This window comes from Ips typographus, linkage group LG6 (assembly GCF_016097725.1).
Source record: "Ips typographus isolate SLU linkage group LG6, UJ_Ityp_2.0, whole genome shotgun sequence".
In the NCBI taxonomy this organism is placed as follows: Eukaryota; Metazoa; Arthropoda; class Insecta; order Coleoptera; family Curculionidae; genus Ips; species Ips typographus.
In genome coordinates, this window is record NC_138427.1 from 6098626 (window position 1) to 6122155 (window position 23530).

Below are 23530 nucleotides of genomic sequence, written 5' to 3' on the forward strand. Positions count from 1 at the left end.
AGTTACTTGCCCAAGACTGGAACTTAGCAGTGGTAATAGTGAAATAACTATAAACTTTCCTTAATACTTGGGTGGGCACTTTCTTTGCAGAGATTACATTGTTTTGACCAGTAAAAAAAGTCTGTCCAGATCCTTATACAATTGTATTTACAACATACTTATAACTACTACTAATTAATAATTATATTTAATAGGTATGTACACAATATGTTAACTATCTAACATATCATCAATATCCTTAAGAAGATCCTCTTCTGACTTAATATTAACGGTTGTATCGTCATCAACGTCATCAAGCAGTAACAAGGTTTCATCAAAAGTTTTAAAACTTGCATCTTCTTTTTCGCTTGGAACTTCTTCCATCAATGAATCTTCATCCAAATTGATTTCAGGAGGTTTCTCAATTTGCTTTGTGGCATTACAGGTAAGCTCAGTTGCTTGATTGTTTTCAGACTTTGTTTGTTTTTCAGGTACAGGTTTTTCGCGTTTGGCTAAGATTTTCTTAATGTTTAGTCTGCGCAACGGTTTTAAAGGCACATTTTTTGTTGGTTCCGGATCGGAAATTTTCATTTCAGCGTCATCGTTGCTGGTACTGCTTACTTCAGCTTCCGCAATATTCCTCACGGTTTCGGTTTGTTCAGTGTTTGCTGGATTGTCAAGCCGAGCGTTTCTTTCCGCTCTGATTTCCTCCAAAGTCTTTATTTTTATACTTTGGTCTTTTTCATCGGTGACTTTTCTACGTTTGTTGTGCTCAAAGTAGCCAGATTTACTTTGGTCAGATTTTCTTTTTAAGTCGCCCAACGAATCGTCTCCTAATATTCGTGCTATTTCACTAGCGCTTAGTTTTCGAGAAGAGACTCTCTCAATATCGGTTGGGTTCACTCGGTTCCGTTCTCTTTTTAGGATTTTTTGGCGTAGATCAATTTCTACAGGCGTTTCGAATGTACCTTGATCTGGTGTGGGATCTGAAACCGTCAAATATTTAATGAAAAGTCATACATATTTACGAACTCAATGAAATGTTGTAGGTGTTATCTTTTTTGCTCTCTCTAAAGTTTTATTGGGCAAGGTTAAGATAAAAGGCATTGACAAGTCAATAAATCTATAGTCATCACTGTCCTTAAGAAAATAGTACAAAAGCAGCAAAATTTTTGAAAATTGATAAAAATCGTTTTGATTTTGATTGGAGACGCCTTTAAAAATCGCATAGAATATATTTTAAGCAAAAAAACTCACTTTATGTTTTCTTTTTAAATTTTTTAAAAACTGAAAAAACTCACAGTCAAAATGACAGTTTTAATAATGAAAAATTCGATTCTAGATGGCCTTAGAAATTCCAAAAAATTGATAGCCAGCAAAATTATTAAAATCGAAAAAACAGTTGCGGCCAAAATTGCCTTTAGAGAAATAAAATAGTTGGTTGGCGTAAATTTCTTGTCAACTGTCAATCTCAAAAATTTGAAAAGTTGGCCAAAAATTCAAAATTAAAAATCGGAATTTTCACACAAAAAAATAGATTTAATAGACCATTTAGTTGAAACCGATTTTGAGATCAAAGTTACATTTGCGGTTGAATAAATGGCCACTGGAAATTAATTTTACACAATTTTTAAAGTCATCTACAATCGATTTGTCGTCATCAAAATGATCAATTTCAGTGTATTTTACAATTTTCAAAATTATTTAAAAATTTAAAACCTCAGTTTTTTTGCTGGAAATTGATTTTTTAGCATTTTTAAAGTCATCTAAAAGCTAGGTTGCTAGATTTATTGACAAAGACAACATGGAAACTCGCCTAAAAATCTCTACCTGTGACATCTCTAATCAAGTGCTGCAGATCAATTACAAAGCCATTAATGAACTGGGAGTCTTACAATGGCTCTGACAAAATCCAAAAAAAGTTGAAACAGTTTAAGTGCAAAATTCGAATTTAAACTGAACAGAGCTTCTGAATTCTAGACAGTAGTAAATTAAGCTTATTAAATATAGCATATAAAGGAACTTGAACCCAAAAACAGCTTATGCAATGTTTAAGGGCTTGGCAAGTGATTGAAAGACTTTTCTAAATTTGGTACATTTTTACTGTTTTGTGAAACAAAGTCTTCTGAACCTGAAAACTATGAGTGCACTAAATTTTCTGCTTAGAACTGGTTTTCGAAAACATTTATTTATAGGTCTCTGAAATAGTCCGGACTATAAAACTTATTAAAAACATTCCTAACTTGTTATCAATTCTTCAGGTGTTTAAAATTATTGTTATATACAATATTTTTCAGATTAATTTTCGTCCACTACATACTTTCTAGGTTCATGAAAACATGCCTCCTGAAGAGGCTTGTATTGACAATATAATATTAGTTGATAATCTGGGAACCTAATTTGCAGTTCAAATTTATTTTATAATATAAAGACACCTTTAAAGTGTTTTCACAAATGTCAACTTTTAATAATCAGACACCTTCAGTGATTCTTAAATTTTGTAAAAAAATTTTCCAAAAACTATCAATTTGGAAATATTTGAATAAATTATACTTTAATTATTTTAATATTTGACTAATATAACTTTTAATTTTGCAGTTATTTTTAGAGTAAAATCACTTAAAGAATAAAATAAAAAACAATAAATCAGACTTACCATGGTATGAATAGTAGGCAGCAGACGCGGCGGCAATCTTTTCCAACTTAATTTCCTCTAATGTCTTCACCTTTGCAATGGTTATTTTGGCTGGAGAAGCAGATGGCACCGCAGATTCCGAGTCGGACTCTACAAGAATACACCTACATTTAGCTACTATTTAAACATTTTACTATGATAATACAATTTGCAATTTTTAAGATACAGTCAGGAAGGTGCATTCTTGTAGAGTTCAACAAGTTCATGTTTACAAGCCTAGTTCTTACTAAATTGATTTGAATTCCCTTGAAACGATTTTGTAATTATGAGGCAGTACTAAAACTCAATTGCATTTTTTTGCTTTTATTGTCAAAGAAGAATTAAAAAAAGTCAATTCTCAGTGTTAACAATTCGGTATTAACTCACCGTCAGTAATATATTAAATAAGTTCTATTATAGAAAAAAAAATCACATTCCTACACTATCAGCGTAATACGTATCACACCAATAACTTTCTCGTTTCAGTCTTTCAAAAAACTGAAACTAAAAAAAAACAATCTCCAATTAAATATATAAATCAAAATTAACTAGAATATACTTGTCAAAACAAAAACTGTAAATAATCCGGTCACCTTCCAGAAACCAACTAAATATAATATCATAATGTAAAAAGCGTAACTTTTAACAAGATTGAATTAACTGACTATAAGCGCAACTCCACTTCAATTATACGTAATTTATTGTTATTGAGCTATTTAACTAGTTGCATACCTTCTTCAAAATTCACAACCAGGCTGTCTACAGATGGTGTACTCCTGAAAGAGCTTGCTTGGGTACAATTTTCGGCAAGAGTGTTTTCAGCTTTATCTGAAAATTAAACAAAAATTATAATTTTCCAAACAAAAGCAGGAGTTGTGTACACTTACTTAATTTATTCTCTTGCTCATTTATTCCTTGTCGTTTCTGATGCATAAAAGGACAATGAGGTTTTAGACAACCTCCAGGTTGTGATTCCCAGTAGCAGGCGATTGCTTTTCGATTTTTCTGCAAATAAGATTATATTACAGAAAATATTATTTAAAACAAGCATGAGTATAGTAACTTACTCGTAATTCCATATGGCGAAAGTTGCAGTGAACATTTAAACATTTTCCTTCCTTCCAAAAGGAACAAACAGTTTCACAACCCAAAGCGGATGGTTCATGCCTGAATCCGCATTCGTCTCCCTGAATTTTAAAATTTAAATTTTACAATGTGATCATATTTTAATAAAAAAAAAAACTTTTTCTGACTTCAAAATTCTATTATAAGAAAATACTAAGAAGTATTTCAACAACCATTTGACTTTGATTGATTGATTTTTGACTTTTATTTTCCACACAATAACACTGTCATAGAAGTGGCTTTTTAACCAACCTATCAATGAAATTATGGCTTCTGAACTTAAAAACTTTTGAACCAAAGCCTTGAATCTTTGAAAACTACTTTAAGATTTAGCCAATAAATTTTTACTAAATACTTGTCAACAAGATTAACATAAGTCCACATGTACAGCATTTGCATAAATCCCAGTACTGTTTGTAGTTTGTGATTAGTTATGATTATATTATTATATTATAGATATTGTGATTAGACAAGCTGAAAGCTGCTTTTCTTGACCAAACACAAACTACCCACTGTGCTGAGATTAAACATAACTTATGTCTTTTTAATTAAGCTAATTAACATTGTATTATTAAAAAGAATTAACATTTTTGGAACAAGATAACCATTTTAGTTTTTAACTTTGTTCTTGTTGGTCTCCTTTAGTAACTACTACTGGATTTCAATCATCAACAATTGTTCAAAACTCAAAGTGTTTTTAAAAACAAGAAGAACAAAGTAACAGCAATTTAATACTGTGACTGGTTTTGGCCTAAACCATCTTCAGACCAAGTATTGGTGTACGTCTGTGACATTGGTCTCAAAATGGTAGTAGACCTGTATAAATTACTGTGGCAACAACTTTGAGTCTTTGTTTTCGAACAAGAAACACTGTCATAAAATTTAGATTCTACTTCTACTTTGCATGCTAAAACATAAATAAAAATTATGCTTTCTTTTGTGTACATATTTGCAGTTACATCATTACACTTGCTAGATTAGATATTACATAAATTATTGACAATTTTTTTGTCTGTCTAAATTTTCAGTAACAGCTAGTTTTTTTCAAATGGAGAAATATGTACAAAAATCTGCAGGCTTTCTGACTTTGTAGTCTTGGGTCACTTCATACATGTGGTTAATAAGAAGTTTAAAGCTTTTCTAAATAAAGAAACAGTTCTGCAGTCAGCAGAACAGTGCACATGCAATGTAAAGTAGTAGTGCCCTTTTGGTACAGTTTTTTTGTTATTTGAGTGATGTAAGACCAAATTTTTCAATCATTTTATGAGTTGAACATCATAGTTTGTTCCATATGGTCAGCCATATGGAGCTATGCCAATGAATAAAGCCTCATTTTTCCAAATTAAGATGTTACCTGCCTGATTTTACATAAAATTGCATAACATTTTAAATGATCTTACCTTAGAACATGTTGAGTAATAGTAAAAGTAGCAGTCATTGTTTCTTTTTGGAGAATCCAAGTCAGTCATTTTCTTGAAGAAGTTGTCAGAGCTGCAACAAAAGACAAAGACAGTTTAACAATAATGATTAACGTGGTAATAACTATGGGAATTTAAGTAATATTACTACAAGTCTAGGCAATTACAGAAAATGTTTGATTAAGAATTACCAGTAATAATCTGCAGGCATTTTTTTAAATATTTGCAGGTAGAATTACTACCCACAATGCAAGTTCAATACGTACAACTAACTAAACGTATGCAGAATATTTACCTTAGAGTAAAACTATTTTTTGTTGATATGAAAATTCCTCACAGTACTTTTTATAAGCTTTTTTCTCAAAAAAAAGCCAGAAACTATGGCAAAGCAAATCTCAAATACACAACCCACAACATACAGCGTGCTTCTGACAGTTCTGACTGCTATATAACGTCAGAAATGTCAAGATTGTCAAGTCAAGCAATGTCTAAAATCAAATAGCCAGACCTCTCTGTCTTTCTTTGATCCTAATTTCAACAAGGTAGAAAAAGAGAGAAAAAGTTGTGTTACAAATTACAGGTTAGCCAATCCCACCCTAAAAAACTTAAATTTTAGTAATGTTACTATAAATTAAATTAAAGTCGAAAAATACATTTTTAATTTGCACTTGAATTTTGGTTAGCACCTACAACATAGGTATAGCAAATATGAAACAATTATTTTATATACTATAACAAAATAAAATTTAATGTTTACATGTATGGCCATCAAACTAGTAGATTTTGTATTATATTCGGGTTAAGATTGGCTGTCCTGTTTGTTTTAAAAATAGAGGTTGGAATCAAAACAAACTTGAATCAAAACACAAACAAAACTTTAAAAAGTTAAAAATAGTTTATTATTAAACTTGGACTGGTTTTAAATGTAAGTTCAAGCAGAATAAGCAAAAATGCTCTTTAATTTTAAGTTAATCAGTATATTTAAGTGAGGGTTTTAAAAGTAAAAAATTTGATTGTTTTATAAAAAAAATTGTTTTAACTGTATAAAGTTATTTTTATATTTGTTCAATTTCCTATGTAATTGCGTAATGGAAGACAAATTTGAACAAATTCGTAACGAGCTAGACTCTTTAGGGTATACACAACCTTTATTACCAGAATGTCTACCTCTAGTCGAAAAACTTTTATTGGATTTGAATAGAACCACAACCAGTCTACAAAAATACCTTCGGATATCTCAATATGCTTTGGAAGTACGTGCTAATAGTAGGTTTATCATTTTGTACTTAAAAATTTGATTTTTTTAGGAGAGAGATTTGCTGGAGTCTGGGGTAGAGCCCTACAAATGTGATAATGCAAAGCTTATTAGGGAATGTAATGATTTGCATCAGGCCTTCATTCACTTTAAGGAACAACACGAAAAAATTCAGAAAGGTAATATTTTTTCTGATTACAAAAGTTGGTCAATGAACATACTATGTTTTATCAGTTTGTTACCTGCAAATCTAGTTCAATATTCTGTATTTTAATAGAAATAAAAATAATGTAAATAAAAATAAAATATAGTATAAAGGTCAGAAGAAAATCCTATTGGCTCTAAAATTGTGTTTTTCTGTATATTGGATTGTTTTTTAATTATATGATCAACTTTAAGCATGCCAACTTTCTCATCAAAATTTTGACAGTTACAGTCATATGAACCATAATTCATTTTGAACATTTATGTTTAGACTGTTAATTTTTAATAAATGCACTACAAAGCCTAAATCACATTTTAAAATAAATTGTTTTGAAGTTTAAGTTTAAAATGCACACTCTGGAAGTTCTAACAGTCTAAACAGTCCATTATATTTAATAATCTAAATAGAAAAAAAATCTTTAAACCTCAATAGACAGTTTAGATATTAATGGTCAGTCCACATGTGCATAAATCACAGCACAGTGGGTAGTTTGTGATTGGTCAAAGTCAAAAATAGCAGCTTTCAGCTTGCTGCTTTTTCTTGACCAATTACAAACTGTAGACAGAGCTGTGATTTACTCAAATGCTACACATAGGGACCCTTACAGTTTATTAAATTAAACTTGGTGTTGGAGGTGATAACATTTTGCAATGCTTGTCACCAAATTGATATTATTGTTTTAAGCTTTTATTTGGACTTAAATTGATATGTGAATTTGTAAAACAATGCTTCATTTTATTAGTAATTTAATAACAAACTTTAGTTTTAGTCTTAGTTTAGCTATTTCAGAGTAGCAAAATAAATTAATACATAAATTATAATAACTTTATTAATTACCTACATAATTGCATTTGACATTAAAGTACCTACTTAACTAAATATTAAAACATAACATGATGTATAATTATGCCATAATCATTATCAATGTCACCTAAAATGTCATTCAATCAGTTTTGGTGAGTTTAAATTAACTAAATTGTTTGTTTAAATTAACTAAATTATCTATCAGAATCACTTCCTTTAAATGACAAAAAACTTCTAATAAAGCTACTTTAAATGTAAATCAATTATTTTGTTAGGTCTATTGGCTTGCATGTTAATGTAATTTTGGCATCTCTTAACATTTACTTCAGATTTGAGGCATCAAATACTTGCTCAACAGCATCAGTTAGATACATGCTATACAGAGAAAAAGAAGCTAATGAATCGTATTCAGGAATTAGAAAGGGAAAAAGTCAGGAAAGGTATGTAAGTAAATTAATTGAAATAATAAATTACTTTTTCCGGTTTTTTTTTCTTGAGAATTAACAGTTACTAATAAAAGTGCTAATTTTAGGCTCAAAATTTGAGCAGTTTAAAGATAAACCTGCATTAGGGAAAAGTAATAATGGTGTAAAGTTAAAAGAAGATAATAGTCAGCTAAATTATAAAGTGAAGGACCTGGAAAGTAAGCACTCAAAATTGGCTGAAGACAACGTTTACCTCAAAAATCAGGTACTAGCAGTCTGTTACTGGAAATTACAACTTATTTGAGGAATAACTTTTAGATTAAAAATCGTGATGAGCAAATAGAAAGACTGCAATCATTAGTTGAAGGGGGTAGATCTTATGAAGCAGTCAACAAAGATTGCTGCTACAAAAATATCGACGCTCAAATGTCGACATTGCAAGACGAGATTACAAGGTTAAAATCTGAAAATAATCATTTGCAACTGCAGCTAAAAGGTCAGTGCTCACTATATTATAATATACAAACAAAAATCCATGGTAATTGTTGATTTTAGAAGCTGTTGCTAAACAACATGAAGCAATGCGTCGAGCTCTTCATTTGGTGGAGAGGAACCGGCAACTTGAAAAAGAGTTGAAGGATGTTGACGAAATTGCGCTTGCTGTTGAAACTGAATGCAATAACACAGTTAGAGGCAATTCGGAAAAGGTGACCAGGTTAGTTTCACAAAAAAATGAAAAACCCTCAGATTCATTTTTAAGAAATTTCTAGATTACAAGACCGAATAAATGAGTCTTTGATTCTCATTCAGAAACTGGAGAGAGAAAACAGTGCTCTAGAGAAAGCTAAAGTAGAACTTACAGCCGATTTAGATTCCTTGAAATTAGAAAGAAACATTTTAAAACGACAGTTTGAGAAGGAGCAAGAAAGTAACAAGAAACTTACTGACAGAATAAACTCTCTCACCTTAATTGGTAGTTAATTTTAAATATTTTTCCGGTTAATGCCTAACTGTAATAAATGTTTTGTAGAAAATGATTTGAATTTAGAAATTGACCGACTTACTCAACTAAGTGCAGAGCAGAAAAGGAGAATAGCAGAATTGGAATTTAATCAATATGGTGGTGAAATTGGAGATCACAATATTGCAGTAAGTCGTTATTTGTAGCACCTTTTAAATATGTCTGAGTGTGTTTATATTTGTTGTTCAAACTGCCTTTTAGTACATCATTGCTAACCTGAAAAATTAATTTAAATGTCTTTTTGACATTTTTCTACAACTCTACACGTTCCCTGACTTTATTTGCAGTATACTACAAAACCAACTGGGGACAAGACTGAACATGATATGCCTCAAAAAAGTCGCACAACTACCGGTTCTTTAAGCACAAAATCAAAAACTGGCCATAAGAAAACGTGCAAAAAATCGACTGCAAGCAAATCGTCACCTTCCAAAAGCCCTACAGCTACCAGCAATACAATCACAGAAGTAGTTAAAAAATGTTGCTGCGAGTCAGGCAATTGCATTAAAAATCTCAGAGATTTACTGGATAAAGAGGTGGAACTAAGACAAGTTAATGTGAGTGGGCTTTTTCGAGTTTTCTGAGCTGTTTATAAGTGTTTTTTTTGTAGGCCAAACAGTCTCTAGAAGATCTGCGAAATGAAAAAGAATATTACATGAAAGAATACCATCGGGTATTAGAACAACTTAGAAATGTCCCTAATCGTGAAACGTGTGATAATGTAAGTACAAATTTGTTTTATTGTTGTTCTGCTAAGATTGCGAAGTTTATGATGGTGCTATTAAGGGTGTTTGACTTGAATAGGAAATTTATCCGGACAAATATAAGCGGTTTTAATTTGGTTGATATAGATGTGCCTACTCAGAGTTAAGGCTGTAATAGCAAACATTTTTTGAACAACTTCAAAGCTACACAAGTTTTTTTTACTGTAGATGATATTCTAGTTTTATGTCACAAAAGTCATAACTGTCAAACTTTTCTCAGTGTACGCGTGAATCTGCTAAAATCCCACTTTAAAACAGTTTTTTTCAGTATTCCAGACAAGACAAGGTTTTCAGCTTCTTAACCTAATTTTGACAATTATCACATGACTGTCTAAGTAAATGGTATTGTAGTTTTATGTGACACTTGTAACAAACGTCAAAACTGTCAAACTTTACCCAGTCTAGGCATGAAGTTGTAAAAATCACAGTATAGGACACTTATCTTGCAGTATTCAAGGATTGCAGTGGTTTTCAGATTCCTGACCATTTTTTTTACAGTTGTCACATGACAGTCTAAGTTAATACTATTCTAGTTTAAAGTTTAAATAAGAATTTTTAATTTATAATATTGGTGGGGTGCCGTAGATGGTGCCCTCTAAATCTTACAATAAAAATAGATTTAAATTTTAATTAATCGCCTTACTAAATCTTTTCTAGTCGAATTTTGAAACAATAAGCTAATTAGCAAAAAAATATGCGAAAACTAAAACTAAATTGTACATTTGACACTCATCCACTTTTGAACAAAGGTAAGTTGGGTTAGATCTCCATATTTATGCCTCAAGAAGGTGTGATAGCATTTTTTCACTCATCATTTTGCTTAAAGTACTTTTAAGTAAAACTGTTTTGATTCTTCTATGTAACCTACAATGTTGTCTAAGTGCAAAAATCAAGCTTGTAGCTTTACAATTATATTGTTGGTTAACAGCCACATACTACATTGATCAAATAGATGTTAAAAAAGCTTGAAGCAACACTATTTTGCTTGATAATAGCTGGAAATGAAATATATGAAAGTTTCCATAAGAGAAACACGTCCAGACTAAAAACAACGAGAGGGAAAGCTTAGTTTAGAACCTTACATATGAGATAAGTAATAACGACTTACGATGATAATTATAAGTGGACCCCTGTTGAAAAAAATAAATCAAACAATTGGATCAAGTGTTTTTGACCCTCATATTATGAATAAATTACATTTCGTTTCATTTTAAAAATATTGCTCTCCATTTATAATTTTTTCGCGTTTTTATTTAATTTAGGCAGTTGTTCAGTTGACTCAATTAATAAAAGAGAGAGACAATCAAATTAAAAAGTTGGAAGATGACATTAGAAGACTGCAAAATGGAAATCTGTTATTGGATGAACCGTCGGGGTCTGATGGCAATAAAAGACCTTGTCAAAGTGTAAGCTATTCTCCTTAATTGCGTTTCTGATTTAACTGATATTGTTCTTTAGTCCAATTGTCGAAATAGAGATCGTGAACTGCAAATAAAGTCGCAGGAATTGAGCCACCTTGAAGTGGAAAATAGTACTCTGAAAACCAAGCTTCAGGTAGATAATTTATCTGCGTAAACTTTTCTTATTTAAGACATCCGCAATTCGTAGGCTGTTACTGAAAGTACAACTTTTAATGAAGAACGGATTAAAAAAGCGTTTAAAGATATGGAAGAACATATTCGAAAATTGGAAGACGAGAGACGAGATTTGGTGAAAGCCGAGGTGACTCAAAGGTCGAATATTTCACACTTGGAAGATGACTACCGGAACGTTAAAGATCAGTTGAAGCAAACTCAAAGCGAATTAAACAACTTACGTGCTAATTACAATCAACTGAAGTACTGCTTTGTGTTATAAATATACAACTGGCGTTACAGTTAATCTCTTCTTGCGTAGATTACTTCACGAACAAACCGATAGGGCATTATCCGAAGCTCAAAGTAAGGTAATCCACAGTGAGACTGAGTTGGCAGACTACAAGTCGAAAGTTAAAGACACTTCTAGAAGCAATGGGATGCAAGATAAGGAGATTGCCAAGCTCAATTCTGATATTCAAATCATGAAGAATCAACTTACAAAAATTGATAAAGAAAAAGATGAATTATTAGTAAGTTGTGCTGTGTTGCTCTTAGTTGGTTTTAATACAATAAAATGTTATTTTTTTAAAGAATAACTTGGATGATAAAACTGAACGAATTGCCGCTTTAGAGGAAGAGATATCACAGAAAAACAAACGGGTGGGTAGATTAGAAGATGAACTGAAAGAACTAAACAGAAAGCTCAGGTAAGTCTCTACCCAATTTTGATGTTACATTTTATGTTTTGTTATAGTTTTTTTCAGTTTGCCATGGATACAATGGTTAGTGAATTGTTTTTTTTCATACTGAAACGAAATTCTGTTGCAATATGCGTGGATCAGTCAATTATAGAAGAAGTATGAATAAAAAAATCTTTAAACTTGGTAACTGCAATTTAGATTTAAAAAAAGTCACACTAATGTGAAAATAGTCTAATTTTTGCTCTTCCATAATCGATTGATTGACACTATACCTGTAGAGGATTATTTTATTTCTTTCTCTTCCCTGCTCTTACTAACAAAGCGTAAAATGGTGTGACAACCTGTAAAAGGTTTTATATCTTTGTGCTAAGCTGAATGTTTAGGAAAGATCTAGTTTACAGTTGAAAACAGTGACTAATAATTCTTAAAACAACCCAAAAGCTGAAAATAGTTCTTTTCTACTAGAATAACTAAGTTGCTCATAATTGAATGGTTAAACTGTGACTATTTGCATTGAATTTATTTATTTTATACGTTTAAGATCACATGTTTATTTACAGTCGGCAAATTAACATTATTGTACTTTATCTAATTGAGCTTTTGTAAACGTCCGATTCAAAAATTCCAACAACACAGCAGTTTGCGGCAAACACTCTGTAAGCACTTTATTTTCGGAATTTCTCATTTTCCGTACCACATTTCCTGGAACACACTCGCACACCCCACCAATCGGGTCATCACTCAACAGTTCCCTTCCTGCTCTTGAAGGAACAATCCACTCTCCTTTAGCGCACGGCCCTTGAGTATACATCTTATAACATTTATCCGCATATTTTACTAAACCTTGGCTTCGATCGCAATCATTTTCACCGTCATCTGAACAATCTTTCTTCCGGCAAACGCAAACTCCATTGAAAGAAATCCCGTCTATTGACGGTCTAGTTTCGAAATCAAATGATATAATTTTTCCCCGTGGACACGGTCCTTTAGAGCCCACTTTGTAGCATACGCCATCCTCTGGGTAGTACAACTCACCCCGGGAACAAGGTTGTTTGATGCAGGTGTCGGTGTCGATAAGGAATTCGTTACGTTGACATGGTCCTTGGGTGTATGGTCGATGACATGATGTGTGGTTTTTGTATCTGATGTTTCCAGGTCGGCAAACGCAACCTCCATTGCTGGTTTTAGGTAATATTGAAAACATTTCTCCCTTGTCACATGGTCCTAGTGTCCCTTAAATTAGAAAGTTGGTTGTGTGAAGAATATTACTACTTAATTTATCATATTATTTTACTGTAGAAGATGACTGAAATCGGTTAGCTTGTTGTATTTGTTAGATCAATAATTTGGTGTTTTTTAATGTAGGAAATGCAAAGATCAGTAGAAAATGCTCTCGGGGAACTTGGCATGTCGCCAATTTTTGTACCAATTTTTGCTTACACGGCACTTAGTTTAATGCCAATGTGACACTATCAGTAGATAGCTTATTTTGCATAGAGAAACAAAGTTATCCTATATTTTTATCATAAAAACGCACATAAAAATGTTGATTTGACATTGACCAAAGTTAGACACAGTTAAACTCATACAATTAAGTGTTAAGACATACCAAAATTAGCCATACTCACCCAACTCATAACACTTTTCTGTATGATGATGGTAATGTGGCAGAAAACTATGGCAGCCGCACGTTTTGCCCGGCAAGAATAAGTGTCCTTTCTCCTTACAAGGTCCTTTTGTAAAATGCTGATAACATTTACCGTCACTGGCCCTGTAAACTTCAATTTCTTTCTGTTTATTACAAGCACAAGCCGGAATTTTGTTGCTGTCCATTGTTAAAAGTTGCCCTTTCGGGCAAGGTCCCCTAGTTAATTTTTGATAACACTTTTGAGTTCTCATCCAATAAATCGAGTTTGTGCTCGGACATTTCGGTATAATTTTACAGGTTCCTATATCCTGCTTTGACCTGTAATTGTTTTGGTTCAGGTGGTTCTTTTTTTAGATGTACTATACTCACGTGGTAACGTTGTTTTTGTATACGGTTTCTGGTCCGAAGAAGGATCCCGGTAAACACGGACCTATCGTAAACAATTTGTAGCACTTTCCATCTGTGTTTGATAAGGCATATTCTGGGGGACATCTGCATTCTGCATACAATTCCTTTCCATCCTTACTTTTAGCAGGGATTAGTTCCATTCCATCTGGACATGGTGGTCCTATCTGTTTCAAGTTACTTAATGTTATTCACTCCCGGTATATTATGTAATACTTTTTTAAGTGGTTTGTAAGTAAATATATTTTCTTTCAGTGCATTTAGTATTGGATTTACATTTATTTGCATCGAAATAAGCCTAATCGTTATGTAGGTTGTTTGGTTTAGCCTTGAACAGCTTTTCGTTGTATTCATACAAATTGTTGTCTGATTATATAATATCGTTTATAGAATTTCCAATTACATAACAGAAAGCAATGCGTGTTTCCGTAAATTACGTTTTACTTGGAAGAAATCAGTCGCACAATGCAAAAGAATTTTGCTGGAAGCTTATAGGTTTCAATAATTTAGTACATACTTGAAATATTTTATAACAGCCACCATCAGGCGGCCAAAACAGAAGTTGCCAGCCTGAGGGCTGTTTTGCACATGGATTTAAGTCTGGATCGGCCCAAGGTGGTGCAACTACAGCTCCGCTATAGCCTTCCGCAATTAGGAGTAATTCAAGTAACGCCCATATCTGTAAATTAATTAATAATCCATTATGTAACCGTCCTTTTTCAGACAGTAGCAAACAAGATCAGTAGAATTACGCACCGCATAACGATCGAGAAATATATTACATTAGCTGGTCGAGTGAATAATAACGAAAGTAGTTAAGCTTAGATCTTCTTCATTGTCTTCGTGCTCGTTTTTCCCAAAGCAATAATGACAGTTCCTGGTTTCGCGTTACATCAAATCCTAAATAATTACCGTGCGTCATGTAACATCATCTTTGTTTCTTATTGATGATACGCATGTTGATGTAATATTTATTGTGATCCACTAACTTTAACTCGCTGAGCTTTTTCTGAAGGTAATATGTTAATTGAACCTGTGCATATAAGATTTAAATGGTTTCTTTAGGTCTTTTGTAATTTTCTAAAAATAACATGACTACCGAACATTGTTCAATATTGCATGGTTTCATCGAATACTAATTCACTCAATGCCAAGAAAGGTGATTATTAATTGTATAATAGGCGTACATTACTCCATGACCCGCTAAACTGGGTTATTTCATCGGTGAATGCGGGATTGCACAATTAATCGTGCCACATTTGTTTCGTTCCAATCACGTTAAATTGAACTGATTTACATCAATCTTCTTTTTAACATGTTTTTATTGTTGCATTGAACTTTCTTAGTACATTTATGTTCCGATGAAAGATAATTAGCAGGTACTGTTTAATTATTGTTATAGCTACAAAGTAAATGCAAATGTTAGTTGATTAAATTATTATTAATCTGGGTTTAAGAAATCGTCACTAATTTTTGTAGGTGAATCGAAATATTTGCAAAATATTCTTTGGAAATCAAATAGCTTCGAGCAGTTTTTATGTACAATTTACTAATAACGACTCTTGCTGCTAGAAGTGGATTGTTTAAACTTTAATCTTTAAATTGGCGTGAAGGAGTTTTTTTGCCATTGTTTGCGTTATTGTAATTTTACAGAAGTCAATAAGGATTAAACGGCAAAAATTCAATTTTTTTTTACATTAAAATCAATCAGTATGCAAATATCTGAGTATCAAATCAATCAGTGTGATAGTGTAGAAGTACCAACTTTAGTTTTTCAAATGAAACATCTTGCATCTAGTACTGTTTTTGAATTCCACCAAAATTATGTCGTTTGAAACAGAAACTGGATTGCATTAGATTTCCCTTTCTGATACATCATCACCTCATTTTGCTTTGATTTTTGTCATAAAACTACACATAAACTTACTGAGTGGTTGATAGCATTCCTATAATGTACTGTTACCGATCAAGCAATAATTTTATTGTTATTGGGAATTTTTATTTCACATACAGAGTGTTTCAGTTTTATGAACTTGCCTTTCATTCCATAAAATAGTCAAAGTAGAATTAACTTATTATCATTTCAAATCGTTCTTCAGTGAGCTTAAATACTGCAACCTGTTGGTTTGTCACTGTTTATTTATGAAAAATTAGCATTCTATTCTTTGTTCAGCCTGGAAAAGAAATCTATAATCCGTAGATTTATTGAATAGTTTCAAAATATGCGTTAATAATTTACATGAGTGATTTTAAAAACGAGTTTTTTAACTGTGAACGTTAAGGCAAGTGTATAGACTCTTAAACTTAAATTCTTCAGTATTTTACTCATAACTGGGGAAAACATTGCATTTTAATAGAACATAATACAATCCCTAATTTTTTCAACTATTAATAAGAGGGTAAATGCTTACCAACTTCTCCTGTGATCAATTTGATACTGTTGTACCTGGGATTAATGGTCGATTCTAATTAATTTGATACCTATATTTAATTTAACTTAATTCCTGTTATTTGATACAAATCAGCATTTGCACGTTTCTGACCTTTTTGTTTATAAAAATACAGACAACTGATTTAGTTCTTAGTTTAGTTTGAGATAATTAATAATACATTTTATTAGGATTATTATTAAGATCAAAATAAACAGGAGTATGAAGTGGACTGGAACAACTTTTAGTTATTTTAGAAAAACAAGCCTACTTTTGATTACTTCTCATAGTATACCATAATTAATTTTTTTTTAACCTGGTACGGAGTAACTAAATTGACGCATTGTTGGTGAGACTTTAAAAAAAATGTGTTAACAATTTTACTAAGTTCAGGTACTCACCAATCGAAATTGCTTTATATGTTTGTAACAGTATTTTAACATAAATAAATCCTTTTTTTTTCGTACTAACGTTAACCAACGATGCACTGTTTGTTCGGTCACTTTTTTAATCAAATTCGGAAGTTAAAGACTTTGCGGTCAAATTGACTGTCACGATTGTTCTGCATAACTTGCTGCTTACGAACCGAGGTTACCATTCAGTCTTCTACAGAGGCCCGTTCAAATGCATTTGCAGGACTGTATAATATCATATCGCGGGACCTTTCTTTCTTAAACTCTTGCCACCGCCGCCGATAAGTTTATTTGTTAAGGTGCAAGAGCGTGGCAAATCAAGGACGCATAAAATTCGGTTTTTAATTTAAAGGCTTCTTTTTAAGTTAGGTAACCTGAAGAATATGTCTTAGTAGTGCAGAACTTTGAGGAATAAGTAGGAAAGCTTTTTAAAGTTTTGGTCCGGCCCATATGAATATAATAATCTTATTTTGTGCGACATGGAAACCGGTTGGTACCCTAATAAGGATTCAAGTAATTTATGGAATGCTGAGTGTAAAGTTGACCAGACTAATATATTTGGTTCCTGCAAACCTCGTATTTCATTGTCATCGACTTTCTGAATATTTTTAGGCTTTCGTGAAAATAAGCTGTATTGTCTTTTTTTCAGTAAATATTCTACCGAGACCAGCACTCAAGATAAACAGCTCAGATCAAAGCATCAAGAGTACATTCTATTAGAACAGGAATACGAGAAAGAAAAGCGGTTAAAGGAAGCGGCCCTGATAGAGAATAAGTAGGTTCTTGAAATTGGTTAATAAAATAAATTCTATTTTGTGGTGGTTTTCAGGAGGTTGCAAAACGATCTTAGCAGCGTCACCTGTGACTGCAGAGAGGCACGAAACGAGCTGGAAATTAGCAAACGACAAGTTGAAGATCTGAAACGACAATTGCAACATTATGTTGCTGAAGTCAAGCGCTTCGAAGACCTTATGTCTCAAAAGGTAGAGTATGACTTGCATATAATCACACTTTAGTGCAGCAGCAAATTGCTACAATATTAATTTTCCTCCAAGTACACCATTTATATTCCACACGTATTACGCTAGTGAAGACTATGTACTTCGTCATATTTTGTATGTCTAGTATTGATGCATGTATTACCTTGCTCGGGTGCATACAAATTAGGTGTTAAATATTCTTTAGTCGTTTTACTATGGTTTGATTGAAGGCTCCTTCACGTAAGTTGGTTACTCAAAATAGGAATTTTTCTTTGAACTGTAAGTTCAAAGAAATCTTCTAACTATAAGATGATTACAATAATTTCAAAATGCAAGTGCCGAAAATGTTAGGTAAACTTTAGCTGAAAAGAAAGCTGATAAATGTATCATTGTTTCGCTGTTTTTTAAAGGACCGTTTTCTAAATAATAAAACTGGTATTAAAAACGAGCCTCAGGTAAAATTACATTCTACAACGTCGTAAAACGTAATGTTGCAACTCAAAAGACGTCATACGATGACGTTATATTAATTGGGTTTTATCGGTATTATGATGTCATAACTTGGTGTTTATGGCCGTATGCACCGATTAATTTCGATGGTTTAATTTTATACTTAAATTAGACATTTTTCAGGAACTTGAGCGAAGCGAATTGTTGGATCAATTCAAGAGTCTATCTCAAGAAGCTGGTATTCTAGAAAGCAACAATCACACCCTAGAAACCGAAGCCAATCATTCGAAAATTCAATTACACGTTGCTCTAGATCACACCACTGAATTAGAGCAACAGATACAGCACCAGGAAGCGGTAATTAAAAGTTACGAAAAACAGGTTTGTTAACCTTTACCCAAAAGTTTTAGATTGTATTGGTTTTTCTGTAGATAACGGAATTATCGGAAAATGTAGCTAGGCTGGAGATGAAATTAAGGGAACACACAATAGAAAAAGATCAGTGTAAATGCGAAATAAAACAAATGCGAGACTTGTGTATGAAATTAGATAAGGAGAAGGAAAGTTTGAAGTCAGAGTTGAAGAATAGAGATGAGAGAAAAACTCAGGTTATTTTAAAACCACATCCAACTAATTTCAGTTATTATCATGGTTTTGTATATAATTAGGTTCAAGATATATGCCAGAAACTTTCATCGGAAAAAGACATTTTGGAAAGGCAAGTCGAACGTGAAAAAACTTGTTTAGAGGCTGTGGAAAAACTACTGAGCGATGCCAGGACCGATTTAACAGAGCAACGTTTACTTAACCAAGACTTACAAAGGGAAGTGGGCAGTCTCAAACAGAAAATTAGCGAATTAGAAGAACGGCTGTAAGTGAATTATTAAATATTTATACTGCTTATGCTTTGCCTTAGGCTTCTTTTTGTTAAGTAGTGCTTTTATGCTTTTCAGAGCTTCAACAACTGAACAGCTTGACATATACCAAGGCAAAGCTTTGGAATATAGTCAACAAAATAAACAGTTACGACGGGACATCGCCAACGAGCGATTTTCTAGGTCTAGATCTGACGAAAAGGGATATTTTCCTTCTTTGTGATTTTATAGTGTTTTTAGTAGTGCACCACAATTTTTACTAACTCACTTAGTGGTTATTGTGACTTTTACTCTTATTGAAAGCACACTGAAGTGTATAACAGTTTAATTCGTTTGATTGTATTTTTTAACCGAATGTGAGATTTTAACTTAAAAGGATTATAACGTCGAAAAAAGTTGAACGCATGCTTTTTTTTTGTCATTTTCAAATAATAGGTTTTTTTGGGGTAAAGATTAGTGCCGCTAAAATGAACTACTGCGTTGTTTCATGTTTTGATTTTTCAATGCATCGTTTTCAGAGTAAGTAATAGTTAAAAAACAAACAATACAGATTTACAAATTTAGAGCGGCAAACAACGTATTTGAGAACCTCATGAGAGACAAATTAATTTGGATACATTAACTTATTGCTACTTATTAATACTTACTTGTTAATAGATATTCCCTGCTATCTTTTTTTGCTCTTTTTGCTACTGCTTGTGTTTTTAATGCCAATTATATTTGGAATTTTTTGATATAAAATGGAATTCTGTTTAATTCCTAAATCAATTAGAATTTAATGTCCAATGATTCACTGGAGAATGGAATCACTACAAAAACTTTCTTCTTATAGTTTAATAACATTTAAAGCTAGTCCGGTGAATTAATAAAGAAATTATAGATATCCTTGCAGTAAGCTAGTTTTAAAGTGAAGACAACTTCCATTCACGTTAATTCTATTTAGGCGCCAGGTAGAACAAACGTCCAACATACCACCAACTAGAGGAGCTTCAATTTTATCAACCAAAACTTTAACTATACCGGGCTCCACACAACTTAACGTGATTGGAGAGGTTCTCCATGAAGACGGTCGTGGTTTTCCAAAACGTTCTATTCAAAACGATAATATAACTGAAGAAGGTTTAATCGGCTCAAACAGAGCGCTATCACAACCTACTCAAAAATTGCAACGGTTTAGCGAAAAAGAGGAAGACGTTATTATCGATCTTAATAAACTAAACCAGAACAACATTGACTGTTTCGAGCAATGTAACAGGGTGAAATGTCCCTTGCATAAAAAACTTTTCTCAGTGGCTAATAGCAAGGAATGTGAGCATTGTGCTGGATTATTACAGAAATTACAAAGTGATACTAGAACGCAAGATAGACGACAAAGTGATATACAAGATGCTGAGAGACGTAAGTTTTTGTCTGTTGAAGGAGGTTTTAAAGTGGTAGATTTTGCATTAGGCGGTGTTAATGTATATCCAAACTATTCTACCAATAAGTACGGTAGGTTGATTTACTTTTCTATACTGTTAATTTAGGTGTGAATAAAATAAAAAGTGTCTGTTTTCAGAGAAGAATGAGTCAAACGAACAGAAACGTTCTGTTAGAAGTCACGATTTGCCAAATAGAAGCGTCGAATCAACCAGAACTTTAAATCTCATCGAAGCTGATGAAGTACGTAAACGAACTAAGGGTACCATTAATTTACATAAAGACGGTGAATTTGAGATACACGACGAACGTAAGTTGATCTGGAATGTGTGGCTTATATTGGTCAAGAATAAAACTTTTCAAGATGAAGCAAGAAATCAAGCACCCAAGTCCTTCTCTAATATAGAAGATATGACAGAGAATGAATCAGTAATCTCTACTAAAAGTTTAAATGTGGCAGAAACGAAAGATTTGCGCAGGCGAACAATGGGCAGTGTCAATATACATAGAGATATTTGCAATGCTGAACAATTCCCAAAACGTAGTCAAACTGGCACTGAATTAGCTTTGCAGAGCAGTTTGTCACAAATTGCAGATGTGTCTAATAAGCCGGATTTAACATTCAAAGCGCCAACGAATGTACTATGCCAAGGAGTGCAAGACATTAATAACCCTGGATATCGCAACACTAAAAATTGGTGCTTCACTCAAGAATGTTCTCAACCATTTGTCAACAAAACTCAACCTTCAGAATCTTTTCTATATAGTGAAAATCGTCATTCTGGGCAGGTTAATAACAGCCAATGCTTGATAAAAACTTCAACCAATGACGTTAGTTCTAATATTACAAATGGCAATATTGATGCAACAAAAGTTAGGAGTAAAGTAGGCTCGTTTATGTCGGCTTCAGAACCAAACGGATTGTCAGCAGAAAAGCCTGTAAATATAATGGATTCCAAGTTTTTAAAGGCAAATGGAGGTAAATATTGTAACTTGATTATAATTTGTTTGTTGTTATGAATTCCACTCCAGAATTGTTTAATATGCTTTTATATTTATTTGTAAGGTAATTTGCAAACACCTTGTATGCTATATCATTCACTTTTCAGATCAAAACGAATCAAGATTTCAAGCTGGGAGTAGTAACGCTAAAGATTTCAATAAATTCAAACAACATGGTAGCAATTTGCGTTCAGGGATAGAATTTACTAAACACAATGAGACTTGCGTTAAGTTTGACCAGAACAGCGATTCGTCTGCCATTTTTAGGAAAGTTTTCTCAGTTGACGGTGTTGGACTGGAGTGTCACTGTTCAATCTCAAGTTTTAAGTGTTCAACTGACAATAAATAAGTTTTGATATATCATTTCGTGTGTATGTAGTATATTATGTGTATTTTTATATTTTAAAATTGAGTAGGTTATTTAACCCTTTTAGAATTATTTCCTTATTCGTTTCCTCCTTTTAGTAACAATCAATTGGGTCAGTCTTATTGGGTTTGTTCTTCTACTGTGCCAAAGATATTACATTTTTTCACTTTTTGTCATGATTAACTTGGAATATACAGAAGAGGAATAAGAATACATTTTTAGTTTATAATCGACGTGAGATAAGACATTAATAAAAAAGTATAGGTAAAAAAATTTGAGCAGATTAAACACAAGAACTTTCTAATACTAAATATAGGCATCCTTCTGAAGATGATTTACATTGACCTGGACAAAACACAATTTCCAAAAACTACTCAATATATTTGTAGTTTGGGGTAATTTAACCAAATGCCGGATAACCACAAGAAGATGCCAATGATACTTAACACATTTGAAACTTAAAATCTTCTAGATAAGAAAGGAGATAGCTTTACAGCATAGAAAACCGGAATGCGAAATATACCAAAGGTTCTACAAACCTAATATAATTTTTAATAATCCTCGCTTATTTTATAATTTTATAGGACTTAATATGTCTATGGATAGCCAACAAAACGGGCTTTCCAACATTATGGCAACACTGGTTTGCAGCTTTTACCGTTTAATCGCTAAATGGTGTCAAAATTGATCACAACATTTTAGCACACACACGCATTCATTCAATCCTAAATAACTGACTTATTTGACATACTTCTCTAGGACTTTAATATGCCTATGGATAGCCGCTGAAACGGAATAGCCAATAAAATGGGCTTTTCAACGATACGTCTGACACAGAGGGTGTAAAAATTTTGCTGTGATTTACAGATAGACTTATCAGCTTGGAGCATCCCAGGCATATCTCTTAAATATGAATAGGCTTTCTGTGCTTTGTGGGACTTAGGTTAGGGTAGTCTTATATAAGGCCTATTGTCAACATGCTATTATTGTAATTATGATGTTATGTCTGGAACATGTATGAGAGACGAGAGATGATTTGACCTTTGCTTAGTAAAAAGCTTTACATATTCATTGAATAGGTTATTGCAAACTTGAAATAAGTGAAGAGTGAAGTCTTTTGAAAATAAATCTAATTCCTTTAGCTGATTTCTTGGATGAATTTTACTTAAAATTACTGTGTGGTGACTTGAAAGCACCACACAGATAAATATAGATAAATCAAAATCTTCTAAAGGAAACGATGATCTGATTTATATTAAAACCTTGTGGTATGATGTATGATTTACATTCGGCTGGAAAAATGAAATTTGTAAAAATGATTGTAGAACAATTAATAAAGGTTATCTTACCTTATCAATTATACAGAACCGAAACTAGCGGAGGTTTGATCACTTAAACGGTGTGTACTACAGCCTTTCGTAAGCAATTCATTTAAGTGGTCCAAAACAGTAGTTGGTTTTTAACTGTTTTACTATCTGCTAATAAATCTGTCTCAACCACTATTATCTTTGACAAACATGTTAAACACAGCTTCCGTATTTAAAATGCATTATATGTCTCTGCCCGCTTGCCAACAAACCAATCCCATTTGGTC

General features: G+C 32.5%; 3 protein-coding genes across 8 annotated transcripts; 1 reads left to right on the top strand and 2 right to left on the bottom strand.

Annotated features, from left to right (window-relative positions):
- Positions 1-124: 124 nt before the first annotated feature.
- LOC145730913 (uncharacterized) lies at positions 125-5652 on the bottom strand. Of its 2 annotated transcripts, none has more exons than XM_081982436.1 (7): positions 5492-5652; positions 5179-5269; positions 3721-3840; positions 3541-3658; positions 3386-3481; positions 2636-2764; positions 125-965 (listed from the first exon to the last, which is right to left on the bottom strand). In XM_081982436.1, the coding sequence occupies exons 2-7, from the start codon at positions 5245-5247 to the stop codon at positions 211-213; spliced, it is 1287 nt and encodes a 428-aa protein (XP_081838562.1). In that variant the 5' UTR covers positions 5248-5269; positions 5492-5652; the 3' UTR covers positions 125-210. The 2 variants fall into 2 exon arrangements, with proteins under 2 accessions (XP_081838562.1, XP_081838561.1); XM_081982435.1 differs by having other exon boundaries at positions 5388-5548.
- Positions 5653-5861: 209 nt separating this feature from the next.
- LOC145730904 (uncharacterized) lies at positions 5862-21932 on the top strand. Of its 3 annotated transcripts, none has more exons than XM_081982417.1 (24): positions 5862-6449; positions 6504-6630; positions 7790-7900; positions 7993-8150; positions 8204-8381; positions 8441-8600; positions 8656-8858; positions 8916-9034; positions 9194-9463; positions 9517-9627; positions 10933-11076; positions 11129-11224; positions 11279-11508; positions 11567-11777; positions 11839-11954; positions 17493-17618; positions 17673-17826; positions 18457-18654; positions 18705-18881; positions 18942-19144; positions 20092-20639; positions 20707-20877; positions 20932-21546; positions 21677-21932. In XM_081982417.1, the coding sequence occupies exons 1-24, from the start codon at positions 6285-6287 to the stop codon at positions 21916-21918; spliced, it is 4833 nt and encodes a 1610-aa protein (XP_081838543.1). In that variant the 5' UTR covers positions 5862-6284; the 3' UTR covers positions 21919-21932. The 3 variants fall into 3 exon arrangements, with proteins under 3 accessions (XP_081838543.1, XP_081838544.1, XP_081838545.1); XM_081982418.1 differs by having other exon boundaries at positions 20092-20546; XM_081982419.1 differs by lacking the exons at positions 20092-20639; positions 20707-20877; positions 20932-21546; positions 21677-21932 and adding an exon at positions 19227-19549 and having other exon boundaries at positions 5882-6449.
- Positions 12456-23525, bottom strand: LOC145730912 (uncharacterized). 3 transcript variants are annotated; one of them, XM_081982434.1, is made up of 6 exons: positions 16832-16846; positions 14758-14901; positions 14519-14680; positions 13966-14168; positions 13577-13914; positions 12456-13181 (listed from the first exon to the last, which is right to left on the bottom strand). In XM_081982434.1, the coding sequence occupies exons 4-6, from the start codon at positions 14142-14144 to the stop codon at positions 12523-12525; spliced, it is 1176 nt and encodes a 391-aa protein (XP_081838560.1). In that variant the 5' UTR covers positions 14145-14168; positions 14519-14680; positions 14758-14901; positions 16832-16846; the 3' UTR covers positions 12456-12522. The 3 variants fall into 3 exon arrangements, with proteins under 3 accessions (XP_081838560.1, XP_081838559.1, XP_081838558.1); XM_081982433.1 differs by lacking the exons at positions 14758-14901; positions 16832-16846 and adding an exon at positions 23286-23525; XM_081982432.1 differs by lacking the exon at positions 14758-14901 and having other exon boundaries at positions 16832-17048.
- Positions 23526-23530: the final 5 nt, after the last annotated feature.

Bases quoted from the DNA above. Each gene is read 5' to 3' on its own strand.
- LOC145730912 (XM_081982432.1), bottom strand. From the start codon at position 16,873: ATGTTAAAATACTGTTACAAACATATAAAGCAATTTCGATTG. The intron at 14,169-14,518 runs GTATGTACTAAA...AACTTGAAACAG, and splicing joins GCTGTTATAAAATATTTCAA to ATAGGACCACCATGTCCAGA. The intron at 13,182-13,576 runs GTGAGTATGGCT...TTCTAATTTAAG, and splicing joins AGAAAAGTGTTATGAGTTGG to GGACACTAGGACCATGTGAC.
- LOC145730913 (XM_081982435.1), bottom strand. From the start codon at position 5,407: ATGCCTGCAGATTATTACTG. The intron at 3,482-3,540 runs GTAAGTGTACAC...TTTAATTTTCAG, and splicing joins TGAGCAAGAGAATAAATTAA to ATAAAGCTGAAAACACTCTT. The intron at 2,765-3,385 runs GTATGCAACTAG...GTATTCTTGTAG, and splicing joins GGTTGTGAATTTTGAAGAAG to AGTCCGACTCGGAATCTGCG.
- LOC145730904 (XM_081982417.1), top strand. From the start codon at position 6,285: ATGGAAGACAAATTTGAACAAATTCGTAACGAGCTAGACTCTTTAGGG. The intron at 8,601-8,655 runs GTTAGTTTCACA...AGAAATTTCTAG, and splicing joins AATTCGGAAAAGGTGACCAG to ATTACAAGACCGAATAAATG. The intron at 17,619-17,672 runs GTAGGTTCTTGA...GGTGGTTTTCAG, and splicing joins GCGGCCCTGATAGAGAATAA to GAGGTTGCAAAACGATCTTA.